Consider the following 19,725-nt stretch of genomic DNA (forward strand, 5'->3'; position numbering starts at 1 on the left):
GGGTAGGGATATTGCTTTGGACTGTGGTGTAGTAGTGGTTGCTTGTTTGTTATTTCCATCTGATACGCTTTTAGGGGAAAAGCCAACAATTGTGGAGGTGAAATGTTAACTACTGCAGATAGACATAAAAGTAAAACCGACAACACTGCCCTAACTTCTCCAGGAGGAGAGGGGGATAGGTTAAGGAAAGTTAAAAGGGAAGGGTAGATCACTCAGACCCCAGTGTGAGGGGGAACCAGCTGTAGTGAGGCCGAGGACGGACAAAGAACTAATCATTGTGAAAGCAACGATAGTGTTGCCACTTTTGTGTGTGACTAATGGCAGCACTAAACATTTCACCCCCTGAAAGCCCAGGCCAGAAATTCTGCCTATTAAAACTACTTTGCTCAAACGAATTTTCCTTTGATACTAAAAGCCAATACTTGTATCAATCATTTATTTACTTCTAGATTATAAACTGCTGCAGGCTTAATACCAAAAAATACCAATCCAATTACCAATGTGGACCTTTAAAATGTAACTGTAACTCCTAAGTGCATTTAAACACACAAAATAAGATGTCATAATTGAAAAGGCATACTACTAGGACAAAAACCATAACCTGGAAGGCAGCCTACCAAAAAGTTTCTGTTAATAACCGAAGGAATAGCAGCACACATTGAAGAACATGGAATTGTCCTGATGAAAAATGTGCCCCTCTCTTTTATATATCAAGATCTTTCACCATAACTGAGTGTAAAGTCTCCACAAACCTAAATAATAGCTAAGATTCACTATGGCACGAATGCACGAGACTTCAGCATCCAATACATCTGCTGAAACACACACAATTCAGTTAGATTATTTGCAAGACTTTTGTGCATTGTTCCAAATATCTTCAATGGAATTCAAACTGAAGAACTTAAGTGAGTTTGTTTCACTACAGTTCTCATGCCCAGTAATCACAGTTTTTGGCTGATAGATGTATTGTTTTCTTGAAGGAAACTACTATGGTAAGCAATGTTATGGTTCTGGTTAAGCTGATATGCAAAATGAAAATGTATTACTCAGAAGGTTTGCTGTAAAGTATTTTCTATCTCAAAAGCTGGAGCAATTTTCATGTAATTACAACTTAGTGAAACATTATATATGCTTATCCATTCCTTGCACGCACTCATCCTGGAAGATTTTCTGAGGCCTAGGGTGATTTAACATTATTCACTTGCAGTCAACAAAGTGAATTATCTAATGATTAACAAACTGCTGTTCCGATAAGAACACTGGTTCACAAATATGTCTGGTAGGATCAGCAATGACACTTATGACACTTTCTACCTTAGAGAGAAGATTTTTAACAACATACAAAGACACTTATTTGTGGTCCATGTGCATCTATATTTTCTTTCACTCTTGATTAACGCACGGATACTTTTAGAATGGAATGTCTGCTGCCACACATTAACTTGCTGAAGCACAGTTGGTAGAAGTGTTGTTGGCCGTTGCTCTGAAAGGTGATTTGCTGCAGCTTTTGTATCTGAGATGGTTCAGAGATTCTGTGCTTACACAACCATACAACTCTATGAGGAACCATTTACCACACTCCACTACGGCCTCCTTGTCCTTGTTAGGATCATTAAATATTTAATGTCGTTTTGAAATTTTTTTGTGTATTGATGCATTTCACTTTTCCCTGATTGCAAAGAGTGGACGTAGTGTCACATCCACTGACTGCATGCAAAAACACAATATTCTTTCGAGCAGGGAGCCCAATTCCCTGAGGATTTTCCTTCTCCTCACTTTCATCGGTAATACACTACTTTGTTGATTGAGGCCTATTACAATTATGAGCAAATGTAGAGGGACGACAACATATAGAAAGCTTGTAAAAAAAATTAAAAAATCTATGAAACTTTCCGCTATTTGGCTCTTCTGAGCACCACTTGATTGTATTATAAGAGTGCGAGAATGGAAGTGCTACCACGGACATCTTTTAACTTGTAAATAGTTTTCATTACTGTTTAGATCATAATAAGCTAACAGGAAGTATGAATATACAACAACACCAAGTTTGTCAAGGAATGTCTAGTGTTTGGGCGTCAGCACTAGGAAGCTTGAGATATTGTTTGTTAGATTTGGGATGTGTCTTAATGTGATATACGAGAATTTTCTGGGTTTTTCTTGTGGTTACAAGATGTGTGCAGTGCATGTAATAGGAGGATGCAGGCGATGTGAATTTAAGCATGTAAATATTAAGTGGGAGGATTAGCTGACAAGATGCCTTCCTGGGCCTCATTCCTTCACCATAATGTGAAATGACGTAATTGCTAGCAAAGGCTAAAAGTTACTGGAAGTGAAGGGTGTGTAAATGAGAACAGACAGACTCAGTGGTGAGCCAAGAACTAGTAAAGGATCAAGTGTCACCAAGAATGATGTCAAAAATCTAAAGAGTAAATACTTGTATATACAATAGTGCTATGTCACAGCAAAATTTGCAAAGAAAATCTGAGAACAGATTTTTTCCTTAGGAGAGACGAGTTGTACAACCTAAACTAAAGCCAGTGTCAGTGCCATATTAGGAGCAAAAGTAGCCACGGCCAATGCCCTGCTGACATAAACACCCCCTGTCACATGCCTGATTCTGTACTGCTGCTTCCACATGACAACAACCTGACACATCAGGAAGCTTCTGCAATTTGACACACTGCTGCTTGACAACAGACAGATGCTGCTCATCAACCCTGTTCCAGACCTTTCCATGGCGACACACAAATGCTGCCCTTCTGCAAAGTCAGCATCGAGCAACTGACTTAGACCCATATGTAGCAAGCACGATGGGTGCCAACAGCTGGGCAATGTAACTACACCCAGACTGTGCCATCTGCAGCCTTGGAGTCATTGCCATAACTAAGTTGTCATCACCACTGCTGCTGATGGGCTGTGATCCAAGCACATCTGCCTTATGGCCCAGTACTTGGCACCCAACACACTGCCACCACTGTGCAGCCCATGGTTCATAGTTATACTCCAGGCAGCACTGTGGTACACCACAATGATAGAAGATGCTGCTGGCTGCCTCATGCTGTGCCACTGCAGAGCCATGTGTGGTGCCATGGGTGCCAATGATGACTGTGACGCTACATCGGTGTGAAATCATTCAAGGAGTGCATAATGACCACACACCGTGCCTTTCTAGCCTGCGGCTACAATGTTGGAATATTACAATTGTGAGAAAACACCAGATTATGCCAGAGAACAGGATGCACTCTGAAGACTGTCTAAGATGAATAAATTAATAAAGAACTGTCTTATATTCACTGCTGGTTTGTTTGCATCTCTCTCACATGTCACATCTGTCTACCAAACCATTTTATGAACACTCCAACAGCCCATGAAGACTCTAGCACATAGTGACATGCAACAATTGTTTATGTTGCACTCTTGTTTTTCCACAGCTACTTCAGACCACTATATTTTGATGCACAACATCTATTATCTTGTTGCTTTTCTGTACACACACACACACACACACACACACACACACACACACACACAGACACAGACACACACACTACTGGCCGTTAAAACTGCTACACCAGGAAGAAATGAAGATGATAAATGGATATTTATTGGACAAATATATTATACTAGAACTGACATGTGATTACATTTTCACACAATTTGGGTGCATAGATCCTGAGAAATCAGTACCCAGAACAACCACCTCTGGCCGTAATAACTGCCTTGATAAATCTGGACATCGAGTTAAACAGAGCTTGGATGGCGTGTACAGGTACAGCTGCCCATGCAGCTTCAACACGATACCACAGTTAATCAAGAGTAGTGACTGGCATATTGTGACGAGCCAGTTGCTCGGCCACCATTGACCAGACGTTTTCAATTGGTGAGAGATTTGGAGAATGTGCTGGCCAGGGCAGCAGTCTAACATTTTCTGTATCCAGAAAGGCCCATACAGGACCTGCAACATGTGGTCGTGCATTATCCTGCTGAAATTTAGTGTTTCAAGGGGATCAAATGAAGGGTAGAGCCATGGGTCGTAACACATCTGAAATGTAATGTCCACTGTTCAAAGTGCTGTCAATGCGAACAAGAGGTGACTGAGAAGTGTGACTAATGGCACCCCATAACATCACACCGGGTGATACGCCAGTATGGCGATGACTAATACATGCTTACAATGTGCGTTCACCACAATGTCGCCAAACACAGATGCGACCATCATGATGCTGTAAACATAACCTGGATTCATCCGAAAAAAATGACGTTCTGCCATTCGTACACCCAGGTTCATCGTTGAGTACACCATCGCAAGCGCTCCTGTCTGTAATGCAGTGTCAAGGGTAACCGCAGCTGTGGTCTCCGAGCTGATAGTCCATACTGCTGCAAACATTGTCAAACTGTTCGTGCAAATGGTTGTTGTCTTGCAAACATCCCCATCTGTTGACTCTGGGATCGAGACGTGGCTGCACGATCCGTTACAGCCATGCGGATAAGATGCCTGTCATCTCGACTGCTAGTGATATGAGCCCATTGGGATTCAGAACGGCTCTGCTAAAAGTCATTGGATCTCGACCAACACGAGCAGCAAAGTCGCGATATGATAAACAGCAATCGTGATAGGCTACAATCCGACCTTTATCAAAGTCGGAAATGTGATGGTACGAATTTCTCCTCCTTGCACGAGGCATCACAACGTTTCACCAGGTAACGCTGGTCAACTGCTGTTTGTGTATGAGAAATCGGTTGGAAACTTTCCTCATGTCAGCATGTTGTAGGTGTCGCCATCGGCGCCAACCTTGTGTGAATGCTCTGAAAAGCTAATCATTTGTATATCACAGCATCTTCTTCCTGTTGGTTAAATTTCATGTCTGTAGCACGTCATCTTTGTGGTGTAGCAATTTTAATGGCCAGCAGTGTATATATATCCAAACAGTATCCTAATCTTGATTATTAATGATAAATATTTTTAAAAAAATCTGCTGTAAATTGCATGTGTTGCCTGTGTCATTTACACAGTTGTTGTTAAAACTCTCGCATATATATATCACACACACACACACACACACACACACACACACACACACACACACACACACACACACACACACACTCTATCCTAATCTTGATTATTAATGATAAATATTCTAAAAAATTCTGCTGTAAATTGCATATGTTACCTGTGTCATTTGCTCAGTTGTTGTCAAAACTCTTGCGAGAGGATTACAGCATACAGGAAGGGTTTCCAATAGTGTGGGACGTGCATGTGTCAACAATGGTTTCATGTATCTTACATCAAAGTTCCCCCAAATACGAGCAAGCCAAGCTTTTTCATTGACTTTGTTGCTCTCACGAGGCTGCTCTGATGTGTCCTGTAGAAAGAAAAAGCTATGATACTACAACTGTTCTAATTTCTTGAGGATCTGTGAAATATTGAGGATTTTAATCTTTTCATTTCATTTATATCACCATGGCCAAATAAGCAGAGTAAAATACTCAACTCAATATTTTCGTCATCCCATTACAAATGTAGCAGAAAAAACTTAACACTTATCTTTCCAGTTCAATATTGAGCATCTGGTTGTTCCAAAAACTGTTTCATAAAATGAAACACAATAAAAAGCATTGTGTAGCAAAAATTAAATTTAGTATGTCTCATCTAATTATTCTCATTTCATTTTATTTTTCATGTTCATTCTTCTCCCTCCCCTCTCTACCTCTCACACATACTTTTTCCCCTCCTAGTACTTAACTCCACTATTCATTTCCATTTCTCATAGTGTATCTCCATTTCTTATTCTGTCATCTCTAGACTGAAACTGGCACAAGGCTTACCACTCTACTATTTCTGCTCTCCTACTCTCTGATCCCACCACTTTCATCTTTGTCTACCCTCAACCTCAAGTCAGTGTTTCACTCATGCAAGTTGTAAGTCACCTGCTCTTCCTTTTTTAACCCTCTCCAAATTATCCATCTCTCCTCCCCACAGAAGGAACTAAGAGTTCCAAAACGAGGCAGTGTCACGAGGCAGTTCTAAATATAACTACCTGAAGGTAAGTCTACCCACCAATGCTATCTCATAATTTAATAGTTTTCCCACCTAAATTTTCCTTCTGATAAAACTATTTATTATAATGTCTATTTGGTGCACCAGACATTACATACAGAAAAAAAACACATTATAAATTACTGAATGATAGATTTTGAACCACTTGTTCTCTCTTCTATTTTCTTCATGCCTTTCTTTTAACATACACTGTTTTCTACCCACCTCTTTTTCTCCACAAAGGAATTTGTTCAGACAATATGAACACTAAAATGGAATATGTTTGTCTATTCTTTTTACTAAAACAGACCAACTGAACACAAGTTTAGTATGTTCCCAAAGTCACACATTATGACTGATCTTGTGATTTGATCTACAGTCTGAAAGGAAACAACACATCTAGGTATAAAATCATATGTAACAGCAGAAAAACCTTATGATGCAATAAAATTGGGTTACTACACTATTAACTCAGATTTCTACTGTGATGTATTTGTTTGCTTTTACATTTTATTGTACCTGTTGTTTCTACACCATTAATGATGTCTGCTTTCAAAGTAACTGTAAGTACAAGAGTTTTCTGCATGCATACCCTGTTTCTTCTTGTCACAATAATTTCTTTAAATTTTTGTTTCCAGAGAACAGTACAGCTTTTAATTACAAAAGCAATTATTTTTTTCTTCCTGACCAATATAAAGAATTATAGGCCAAATAACATTCTGAAATCATTTCACAGATGATGGCAGCACTGCTGCTGCTTCAGTCATACATGCATCATATGGTCCACTCAGTTGCTGGTGTTCACTCTCGGACTCCTTTTTTCAACTCTTACCATTGCAACCTTTGACTTATATGGACATACAATGCTTTTATTAGAACTACATATTACTCTTTTGGCCTACTGTTAACATCTCATTTTTTTGCTGCATCTAACAAATGCATACTTCTGTTAAATCTATTTCAGTAGACTCATATGTAATACTCACATGCTCCACATTAAAAACATTAACAGATTTGATGTGCCCCATCTCCAAACTACGGACTAGATCACACAACTGCTGCCTTAATCCATGGTTTGGAACAACTTCTCCTTGGCTCCGACACCTTACGATCATTGAATGATTGATGTATTGAGAGATGAAACAGTGAAGGTGGCAGAAGATCAGAGAAGCAAAAAGAAAAGACCAAGAAGAAAACTTTAAACAACACAAGAAATATTGAATTTAACTGGTGAAAGGGAAAATACAAAATTTCAAGAAATGAAGCAAATAAAAGGGAATAGATATGTCTAAAAAATTAGATTGGCAAAGTATAAAATGGTAAAGCAGGAACAGCTAAAGGAGAGATGCGAAACTGTAGAAGCATGCAGGAGTGTGGGAAAGAGAGACGCCATTTGTAGAAAATAAAATGGGAAAGAGGAAGAAAAGCAAGATAGGAGATTTGATACTGTACAAAGAATTTGACAAAGTTCTGAAAGACCAAAGTTGAAACAAGGAGTAGACAACATTCCCTCACAATTAGAGAGATCCTTTGGAGAATTGACTAAGTCAAAACTACTCCACCTGGTTCTGCCAACAGCTTGTCATAGATGGTGGAGAAGCAGAAAGAGGTTGGGGGGGGGGGGGGTCAAGCTCTTGTCTATGGGGTGGGAAAGTTCTTGTAAAAGGTAAGAGAATCAGTAATAGTCAAGGGCATGATGAAGCAGAAGGCAGTGGAGATCAATGTATAAAAGACAGAGATGTGTATCCAAAAGACATGTGGCCAATCACTGAGAAAGTGTCACGATGGTCCCTCACTCAGCTAAAGGTTCTGTATTATTCCTCCATTTAGATCTTCAGGGGAGGGGGGACTGCCAGTAGACAGTCCGTGGGGAGGGGAGTGGGGGGGGGACCTACAAAAGAGTAACATTCTTCGAGTTAGAGTGTGGAGTATCAGAAATCTGAATGTGGTAAGCAAGCTAAAAAATAAATAAATGGAAATGCACCAGATCAAACATGATATAATGAGGCCAGTGAAGCTAAATGAAAGGAGGATGAAGATTTATGGCCCAACAAATATAGGGTGATAGCAACAGCTGCAGCAAACGGTACAGTGGGCAAAGGATTCACAATGAGTAGCAAGACTTAAGAAAAATAGATATATGTCTATAGGATTTATTGACCTAGAAAATGTATTACCATGTAAAATGACACAAGATGTTCAAAATTCACAGGAAAATAGGTGTAAGCTACAGGAAAAGATGGGTAATATATAATATGAACAACTACCCTGAGTGAAAGATAGAACGGAAGACCAACAACGAAGTGCTTGGATCAGAAAGAGTGTATGACAGAGGTACGGTCTGTTCAATCTATGCACTGAAGAAGCAATGACAGAAATAAAATAATAGTTCATGAGTGGGATTCAAATTTACGGTGAAATGATATCAGTGGTAAGATTCAGAGAGATTCCTGTCCTCTGTGAAGAAGAGTAAGAACTGCATGACCTATTTCAATAGAATGAACAGTCTAATGAGCACGCACTGTGGATCCTGAGTAAGCTAGAGAGATAAATGTAAAAAAAGATTACCGATAAACTCTAACATCACATTTGGGAACGATGAGGGAATTCTGCTACTTTGGAAACAAAATAACACCGGACGGACAAAGTCAGTATATAAAATGCAGACTGGCTCAGGCAAAGAGGGCATTCCTGCTCACAAGAAGTCTACTAGTATCAAAGGAAGGAATTTCTCAGAACACACGTCTGGAGCACAATACTGTATGGAAGTTAATCAAGGGCTGTAAAAAAAGAGAGAATCAAAGCATTTGAGATTTGATGCTCTAAAAGGATGTTGAAAATTAGGTGGACTGACAAGGCATGGAAGGAAAGGTTCTCCACAGAAATGGTGAAGAGAACTACATGTGGAAAATATTGACACGAAGAGACATGTCTGATAATAGAGGGTAATTCCTGTAATGCTAGAGGGAGCTGCAGAGGGTAGAAACAGTAGGGGAAGAGAGAGATTGAAATATATACAATTAACAACTGAGGACTTTGGGTGCAAGTCTGAGATGAAGAGGTTGGTGCAGGAGAGAGATTTGTTGTGAGCCACAGCAAACCAATTAGTAGACTGACAACCACAGACTTCAAGAAAATGTAATAATTCCCATTTTCAGAAGAAAGCATGTATAACAGGTGCGGATACACCACAACCATGAGTTCATTAAACCGAGGCTGTGAAATAGATGAATTATTTGCAGAAAAATGGAAAGATTGGTAGAAGCTGCCCTTGGAGAAGGTCAGTTTGTGTTGAGGCAAAATACAGGAAAACGTGATGCAATATTGATCTTACTTACCTTAGAAGAGAATGAAGGAAGGCAAACTTACTTTTATAGCATTTGTAGATCTAGAGAAGGCGTTTGACACTGTTTATTGGAATGTATTCTCTTTGAAACACTGATGATAAACAGGAGTAAAATACAGGAAGTATAAGGTTATCTATAATTGGACAGAAACCATACAACAATTATAAGAGCTGAAGGACATATGCTTCTTTGTTGTTCTTTATACAGAACACAATATCTATAATGCCTCTCCAGACATTTCTTACGGTTTCACTGCTGCTAACGTAAACACTGACTAACTGTATGGTTTCCCTAGATAGTTCCACACATTACTGTTAACGCTACAATACAGTGGCTTAATAACATACAATATTAGACAATAGACAAAAGATTCAAATGCAACTGATGAACTTTTTTTTTCAAAACTTAGACTGGCAGCATATTATTTTATGGTTTTCTTTTACTAATAACTTTATGCAGTAAGATGGTAGCCATCAATGAATACTGCCATATCTGAACACGCAGATCTTTCATTCTTTCATTTTTTGACGCTGCCCTTACTGCTGATGAAAGTCCTACAAAGCTTAAAAAGTTCTAGAGAGCAAGAACTAGAGAATTAATGGGTTTTTATTAATGAGTTTTTAATTTGTGTGTGATAGTTGTGGACCAATTTTTGTTCTGGGAGCTGGTAAAGACATTTTTACATCAACAATCACTTTTTTCCTTTTTCAACAAAGCAGAAGCAATGCAACAACATGTCAGCTGACTGAAAATACCATATCATCCAAAGAACTGACATTTATCAGCCATTATGAGAGCTTAACTTTTGCTAGACATCTTTCCCTATGAAATTCAAATGTAAGGTGCTGCTACTTGCAACAGCTGTTCTCCACAGACCTGTCATCCCGTTTGTGCAGACAGTCAACTGCTGTCCCAGTAGAATGGAGAGTAGATGTTTCAAAAGGCCTCTTTAACCAATATTCTAGCATTCACATGGATCTAGGGAAGCTGCACAGAACCTAAGTCAGGATGCTTGGATGGGTCCAGTGTCTTTATCATGGCATTTCCTTGCTCAATGGTCATCAGATATTCAATTAGTCATTTGCAGTAAGTTATAGAAGATGTTACAAGTTTTATCCTCTTATACATCCACTGAGCAAAGTAGTAATTAAGTCTGAGAACTTTATAGTGTCATAAGAAGCATGAAAACATCTACTGTTACTGTTAGCATGATAATGAAAATCTATTATTTTGAAGAGGTGGTGATTTAAAGCATGTAAAAATTATTAAAAATTATGTTTGCACACAGCTACATTAATAAATTCATTGCACAACCAGTTACAATCAAACAGATCATCTTTGGATACATTGCGACATTGTAACCAGATGTGTGACAACTCATAATCATTACCAACCATCATGTTACAAACATACATTTCTATTCAACTGTAAATCAAGGAACTAAATGCATACTATGGCGACAGATTTATAGTGGAATGGAGATGTTGGTTTGTTAAATGGTTCAAATGGCTCTGAGCACTATGGAACTTATCTTCTGAGGTCATCAGTCCCCTAGAACTTAGAACTACTTAAACCTAACTAACCTAAGGACATCACACACATCCATGCCCGAGGCAGGATTCGAACCTGTGAACATAGCGGTTGCGTGGTTCCAGACTGTAGCACCTAGAATCACTCAGCCACCCCGGCCAGCTTGGTTTGTTCCACGATGCTTGATAGTGGTTATGAGTTATTATACATTTAACTACGATGTCACAATACACCTGACGATAGTCTCTTCATGACCATACCCAGGTACATAATAAATTGATTAATATAGCTGTGTGCAACATGATTTTTCAACAATAATGATAATAGTTGTTACATTCTAGTTCTACACAAACTCCACAATTTGAAGTGGTATGATATTCAAAGTGCAAACATTTTTATCATCATAAATAAACACTACACCAATGTTTTCATTAATTAAGCAAACCTAATGAACTACGGAAATAAAATTATGCTGTAATTCACATCTGACATACATTATGCCAATGAACATATATGGTGCTGAAACAACATGCAAGATACTTGTACAATGGAAAGCAGTTAGTTCATGCATCAACACTGGACAACCGAACAAAAAAGCAAATTATAAATATGAAAATGAGGTACCCTTAGCTTCAACCAAATGAATGACTGTTTTGTAGACCACATGGTAAATTTTCGCATTATTTATATCTTCATGCTCTCTGCACTGGATGACAGTCACTGACAAAAATACCATGGGGAAGCAACTAACTGAGCTTTGATGATTATCTAACTACATTGGCTATAATTTCAATTTTCACATAATTTTTTCTGTGGCACATCATTTTTGAATAGTTAAATAACATAAATGATTACCTTAAAATGGCATCTGCACTGCTAAATCTCCCAAGAAACAAATTTAGCCAAACAATTTCTGTTGTTTTGGTACTAACTTACAGTTTAATATAATGTAGAGGAAATTATTTAGAAATTAAAATACAGTAACAGCCCTAATTCAAAACTGTTACATGGATCTTCTGTTTCCCCCCAACCCCCTGATTCAAGATCTGGAAAAACTTCTTCCTCTTTTCAGCAACTGCAAACTGTAACTTTTATTCGCCTCTTCCCTTTACCCTATAAAAAGAACTTTATAAAAATCTGAAAACTGAAGATTGTTTTGTTTTTTTTAAATTTATGTATTTGTCAGTATTGCTCTAAGCAAACTATATACTGTACTGACATCAACATAAAGCTGAGTCATACAGGTCAGCTTGAGAAGTACTATATATTAAAGATTTTGTTGGTGATTCTGAAAAATTCAGAACATAAAGATGCAAGGGTGAAGCTGGGAGAACTGCCTAGACAGTCTGCTACTTGGCCAGTGCCTGAAGCATATTTTCTGTACATTTTCAGTGACAATTTGAAAAGTGAATCAGCTGTACAATTTAATGCTGAATTTACATTATACACAAATGAAATAATGTTTTGAGGTAGCCCACCATTTGCAATTATCAATATAAATTTGGTCTATCAGGTCCTAAGAATAGTGGTGCTTAATAAACAAAAAGTATAACCTTCTACATGATTCCATGCTCTGAATGAAAAGAAAAAAAAAAAACATGATAGGTAAGTCTAAAAGCACTCCACACATGACTACAACAAAGCAAGTGGTGGGCAGCAATATGTGAAAGTGGTAGCAGTGCATGAGCTGCACCCTACTATATGCACAGACAATGCATAGGTGAACAACATGCACAATACATGGACAACAAAATTTCCAAGCTTATACAGTTTTCCTCTACAGTGTCTGTGTACAGATGATGATTTATGAGAATGCTGTGCCCCATGACTTTACCACTATTTTCTAAAAACAGGTGGTGTAAGCCAGTATATAAACAGGAAAAAAATAATTGAACATTGGTACTGGGAAAATAACAGCATAAATATCCCCAATGCAGAATATGCAAAGTGTTAAGAAGAGATACAGAACTTGCTATGCAACTAAATGAATTGAAATGGCCCCTTAACAGGCAAAACACATTTTTGTGTCAAAGAGGTTAGTATAAAAAGCAACATACATAAATGAATTGTGGTAATGATCTGAATTGAAAGAATGAAGTATACAGTACCTCCCTCAATGTTGTCCCCATTGAATTGTATACCTGCAAAGTCAAGCCACAGAGAAGACAAGAGTAGCATCTGATTCTTTGTAAATAAAAAATGGCACATTAATTAAAAAAGACAGCATTAACAGAAATCATGTTAACATGAAATGATATCTGTTACAGACTATTGGAAAACAAGCTAGGAGCACAATGAGGCCAATGCTCATGCAATGACATACTCACAAAATTGTCGTAACACACACTAAATGCACTATTACACATGAGTGTGCTTTACAAATAAGTCAAATACAGCTCAAGGTAACACACACTTCCTAACATAACAATGCAAACAAAAATTATCAAATACAACATTTCTGCATGCTCTCGTGCCTATGACGACAAAATGCACCGTGCAATTGCTGTTGTAATTGTTGAATTATGACCTAAGTATTATTAAGCAACTTCTCACAGGCAATACCAACAAACAAATACTACTTCATTGAAGGAAAAAGGAGGGCAACTGCTTGATCAGTGAGGATATCACAATTTTTTTCACACCATCCCATGGCCAACACGAAGAAAATGAACATACCTTAAACACACACCCTGAAGCTAAGTGTAATTCTTCACTCTTCCTTTTATAAAGCAGCTGTTTATGCAGTACTGACAGTTACGAATTTCGATTAAGGGGTAACAAGTTCTGTTTTTGCTCATTTTCCCCTATGCTAGCCCCCCCCCCCCTTTTCAAAGCAGCACACATAGCTTTTTTTTCCTTCTTCTTCTTATTCTTCTTCTTCTTCTTCTTTGGTGTATAGTCTTGTTTATGTATTTTCAAGTATGTTACAATTACATTGTTAAAAATGGAATTTACTCTGTTTTTGTGTCACACTGTCCACATGTAATATCTTTTCAAAGTTTTCCGACAGTTATCTATACTCTTTGATGACTACAGTCGGGGATTGTCTGATGATGAACTTTAATTAGCACATCAAAAACTCGTTCACAAAATAAACATACTGCAGAACATACATAGTTTGTATTTTTCATTGATGAATCGAAACCTTAGAATTTAGAGAATTCAGCGACAGTAAATGAGTTGCACCTCTCTCACTTTCAATCTTGTATTTCCCTACGGCAGCTGACTGAAGAGAAGAATGCAAGGTGGTTTTCATATTAAAAAAAAGAGAACAGGTAATATCACACAGTATTAAGATTGTGATATGTGACATGAAATCAGACAAACCTGAGAACCACCATCTGCTGAATGCATGAATGCATGTACAAGTATGTATGGTAATCTAAACTAAAATTCAATCATGCACAGGAAGGTAATGACTCCACACTTGAGAATTCACATCTTAAGACAATGTACCCATAATGTTAGCTCATTTGGCCTACTATTCTTAATCAAAGCAGTTTTAATAAAGATGTTTATAGTTGTAAGATGGATGCGAACTAAGCAGATTCCATACAGAGGATAGATCAGACAGCTCTACAAATTTCACTTGGCAATTTCGGGGACAGCTAGTTGCAATAGACAACATAATTCTTTATTAATGATGAGTCTCCCAGTTGTCTCACAGCAGCCATCCCTTTAGTCCCTATCATGAATGCAATGCATGTTTTCAAGTTAAATAGACACCACATTAAAAACCAACCACTCTAGCAACCTAGTACATATGTAGTTTTCTCATGTTATTTAAAAATAAAGTAATAACTGAAACAAAAAATAAAATGAACAAAATTTACATAAGGTATGTTAAGTGATACTTACATTTCTAACTCCTGTATAGGGAAGCATTTCTACTTCTTCTTCCACCCCGACACTGAAAAAGGAATTCATAATTTACATTAATGTACTAAAGCTGTTACAATGAGAGGGAGGGAGGGAAGAAGATTAGAGTTTAACATCCTGTCAACAGTGTGGTCATTACAGAGGGGTGGGGAGTGTAGGAATAATAAGAACAATACAAGAAACCAGAAAAATTTATTCAAAATGAAAAAAGGATTAACAGATTATGTGAAGGCAGTGGCTGTCTTCTGGGAAACCCTTCTTGCAAGAATGAAAATGGACTAGCCTAAGGAAGTTAAAAATGATCTATGAAAGCCTGACACCTCAATTGGAAGAGTTTTAAACTAAAGACAAAAAGCAAAATATGACTGGATGAGTGAGTGTATGAGCTGTACCAGAAGAACTATGAAGCTGGTCAACAAAAATGTATAGAGTAGTAAAGGCGAAGAAATTTTATAGGAGTAAAATTAATGTAGACAATGATAAGTGGTCAATTCACTACAGTAGCATAAAAAATATGAGACTTATGAATTTCTTCTTACAGCTCTAACAAGAAAAAACAAAAGAAAGGTGAAAATGCAAAGAGTTGATCCGAGTAAGTAAACAAACTCTGAGATAGGCAAGCATGCAAGCCAATCCACAACTAGTACCCTTTTGTGGAAGATGCATAATGTTTGCCAAAAAGAGATGAAAGAGAGGGGAGGGCCAACAAGTACATGGCAAGGGTAAGAAACACAGGGAGGACGTTTAAGTCACATGAGGAACTCAGATTCTTAGTGAGCAGTAACAATATTGGAATAAAAAACTATCAATTTTTTTAAACATTGTATCCTGCTTCCTTGCTCTGTTCTGGTGTGAAGAGAAATTTAAAGCTTTTGACATTGGAAAAAAATGTTCAGAAGTTTAGTAACACTACTGAATGAGAACATGCTGTTGAAATGAATGTGAGTACTTAGAGCATTTTGGTAAAGTTTAGAAGTGTTATTCACAAGCAACAAATGTTACAAAATTTAATAGAGGTGACGGCGAATCCCTTGTATGAAGAAATGAGAGTGGCAGAAAACAAAATTCATCCAAGGAGTATGTTGTAAATTATTTCAATTGTTATTCCAGCCAACTGCACAGTTTTCCAAACGAGTAGCGCAGCACCAAGTTTGTGTGTTCAACAGGCAATGAACTTCATTAATACTTGCATTTGTACATATGACACACACAAGCCTAAAATATAAACAGCAGCCCATGTGCACAATTATCAATCATGTTATTTCAATTTTTGGGGGCAACTCATCCATTGTCAATGCACATTACTGTGTACATGCTTCAACATTAACATTAAACAATAGAAAATCCAGGATGGAATAATGATAATATTACAAAACAGAGAGATTGCTACTTGCCGTATGGTGGAGATTTTAAGCCACGGACAGGCACAACAAAATGACTGCTAAACAAGTAGACTTTCAACCAAAAGGCCTCCTTCTGGAGTACCTCCTACTCCCGTCTAGTCACAAGCATCACCTATCCCATCAAAGGCAAGGGGGAGGGGGGGGGGGGGAGGTTACTTGTGAAATCAGTCGTGATCTATAGCTAGACCACCAGTTGCCGAGCATGCTGTCTGACAATGTTCTTCACTTCAATGACTGCTTCACAGCCTGTGCCATGTGGATCCTTCCTACTAACACTAACGTTTCTGAATGGCACAGGTGGGAATTCTTTCTGCAATATATCCTACATTCCCCTAACCGCCTGGTCTCAATCTTCAAACAATGGAAATCCAGGATGGAATGTAACAATATTGTGAAATGTATAGTTGCTACTCATCATACAGCGGAGATGCTGAGTCGCAGAAAAGCACAACAAAAGAACTGTCGGAAAGTCAGCTTTCGGTCAACAAGGCCTTTGTCAAACAATATATATATACACACACACACACACACACACACACACACACACACACACACACACACACACACAGTTTGGCTCCAGCTGCCAGAGACCGTGGTCATGTGTGTGCGAGTTGCATTTGCCTCCGTCTGTGTGTGTGTGTGTGTGTGTGTGTGTGTGTGTGTGTGTGTGTGTGTGTGTGTGGTAATCTATTTTTGATGAAGCCCTTGTTGGCCAAAAGCTAACTTTCTGACAGTCTCTTTGTTGTGCCTTTCTGTTACTCAGCATCTCCACTATATAGTGAGTAGCAACTAACCTTTTCATAATATTGTTACATTGGCCTCAACTTTTGTTAGTCACTACCCTTCATGCACCTATCCCCTTCCCTGTTCCCACTCCAGCTCTACACAGCCTTCTATTCCACCAATGCACCAACACTCTTTACTTATCCCCTTTCCACTAACCCCCCTCCCCACGCGTTTTACTACACCTAGCCTACTATTCCTCCCCTCGCTGCCTCAACCTCTTCCTCTTCCTTTCCCCCCTCACTTATATACACAGCTGCTAGCAATCTGGCATCAGAAGCCAGAGACTGTGGTGGTGGTGGTGGTGGTGGTGGTGGTGTTGAGTGTGTGTGTGTGTGTGTGTGTGTGTGTGTGTAGGGAGACGGTATCTACTTCATAAGAAGTTTAGCAGTCTTTTTGTTGTGCTTATCTGTGATTCAATATTTCCACTACATGATAACTAGCAATCTACGCTTTTTATAATACATACATTACTGTTAATTTTATGAAAATCTAAGAATGATTAGCTACATCATGAGTGATAGCAATAAAGAAAAAACAAACAAAGTGGAAACATATGCAGTTTTACAAGACAAAATTATCTGTTTAGTTTATATCGTGCTACGACAACTTCCGTTAATATCTGGAAAAAGCCACGATCACAAAACACAAGCAATACAGTAAATTCCAGTGATTTGTTTGTCCAAGAAAAGTCTTTTACACTTGTTCTCTAAAGACAAAACTGAGCCACAGCATCTGCAATTAACATAAAAAATAGAAGCTTTTTTTCAAAGTGGAGCTTTATTCAAATTTTCCTGGCATAAGCACAAAATATATTAAAACAGGAAAGTGATAATGTGTTGTTAATACAGTGTACATATTAAGTTTCTACAGCTTTCTTGTCTTTCGTTAATGTATACCTTGATTCGTCCCACATCCCTGAAGGTTCTCCTTCTTGATGGGATCTAAGGAACATGATGAAAGACTACATGAATTAATGCATGAATGAAAACTGCGTTGTGAAACTTATCTTTCAAAACTTCTCAAACAATACTACTTTCCACGAGTGTTTTCCTACTTTTTGACAAAGTGCAAATAAATAGATTAAATAATTCAAAGAAATAATGCATGTTTATGAAACAGTGCTGCTAAACTACCATAATAATATGACAACAACTGAAATTTCACATTTCCTATAGCATGTGTATGTTACTTACATAGTAAAGAGAATTAAAAACTTACGGTATCCTGAACCACGTCAACAATTGCATTGTTGCACCACCTTGCACTATTACTGTGATGATAACTATCAGTGAAGTAGTTGTCAACATGGCTTGCCTTGCATCTGACACAGTATTTCGGATGGCCAATGCGAAAGACATAGCTCCCCTCAGACCTACAAATGAAAATAACTCAAATTTTACAAAGTTTTTACATGAAATGGGCATTCTTTATTGCTGAATTAATCTCTATAAATTAAACAACAAATGTACTATATCTGATGCACTGAAACAATGCCACAAACAATGTTCACATATAAATTAGAAACCCATTACATAATTAAAGTAGTCATTATTGTCCAGGGTTGAACCACTTTTACACGTACTTACAAAAGTAACACTAAAAATAACTTTTTAAACAAAATATACAGTGTTAACTATGATGGGAGAATTCAAGCTGATATTTCTTTACTTAACCATATGATGGCAGAGCATCAATAATTGTTAGTTATTACAAACAAATTTTATTTCTAGTCATAATCACATAAAACTAGTTATCCTTATTTCCATTTTATTATTGCAAAATTTGTTTATTTCAGAAGTCTTTTGGAAATTATGCAACCATTACTCACTTTTACATCCTCATAGTTATGTTCCCTATTTTGTGTTGATATTAGGGCACCAGACAGTGGATAGTCATGCACTTTTATCTGGCAAGAGAATGGTGATTTAGATGGCCTTTGAGGCTACAGCTGCGGACAACACACTTAACTGAGAGTTGGAGTCACCAAATTTATAAGGGTGTATACCAGCCTCTGTCAGGAAGATTCTACACTTAACAGCCAGAACACTATGAGCAACTACCTAATGGCTGATATGTCCACCTTGGGCATGGATAACAGCAGCGACGTATCATGGAGAGGAACCAACAATGAGGCCTTCGTAGATTGCTGGAGGAAGTTGGCACAACATCTGTGCACACAAGTCATCTAATTTCCATAAATTCCATTTTTGTTGCAGATTGGTAGTTCTGCAAATTTTTTGTCATCTATACTGAATGGAAGTATTTGTATTTATTTTGGGCTTCAAAAAGCGAGAGTTATTCAGAAAGTAAGGTCCAAATTGCCGTAGCTAATAGACTATTGTGCAAACATTGAAACACCCAAGTGAACTGATCTGCCTTTCTTGTCAAAAAATGACATTTGCTTTGTTATTGTTGTAGTGTACTGCTTATGGCACCAGTTCAAAATGTTTGGAACAAGTGATCAGCTCACCAACTATGAAATAAGGACAATGATTTGGTTTCTGACAGGAAGGAATGTTGGAGCAGTGGAAATTTGTTGGCATAAATTGATGTGTATGGCACCAACGCAATGGGTGACAAGTATTTAAGTGGGCGACAGCTTTCAAGGACAGATGGGAAAATGTCCATGATGAACTGCGGTCATGAGCCTCTGACGATTTGGTCAAAGCAATGCACAAAAATATTGGTGAAGACCAGCAATCCATAATTTCAAATTTAGTACTGGAATTTCTAAATGTGG

The 19,725-nt window shown here is 37.9% G+C and overlaps 1 protein-coding gene across 1 annotated transcript in view; it reads right to left on the minus strand.

Annotated features, from left to right (window-relative positions):
• Positions 1–19,725, minus strand: part of LOC126180377 (sodium/hydrogen exchanger 7) — a 156,528-nt gene that overhangs the window by 106,847 nt on the left and 29,956 nt on the right. Inside the window, exons 10-13 of the mRNA XM_049924689.1 lie at positions 18,204–18,357; positions 14,776–14,827; positions 13,026–13,058; positions 5,175–5,366 (exon numbers count right to left, since the gene is read on the minus strand). Of these exons, the coding sequence (XP_049780646.1) occupies positions 5,175–5,366; positions 13,026–13,058; positions 14,776–14,827; positions 18,204–18,357 (431 nt within the window). The remainder of the gene's footprint in view (positions 1–5,174; positions 5,367–13,025; positions 13,059–14,775; positions 14,828–18,203; positions 18,358–19,725) is intronic.

Source organism: Schistocerca cancellata, chromosome 1, assembly GCF_023864275.1.
Source record: "Schistocerca cancellata isolate TAMUIC-IGC-003103 chromosome 1, iqSchCanc2.1, whole genome shotgun sequence".
Taxonomy (NCBI): Eukaryota; Metazoa; Arthropoda; class Insecta; order Orthoptera; family Acrididae; genus Schistocerca; species Schistocerca cancellata.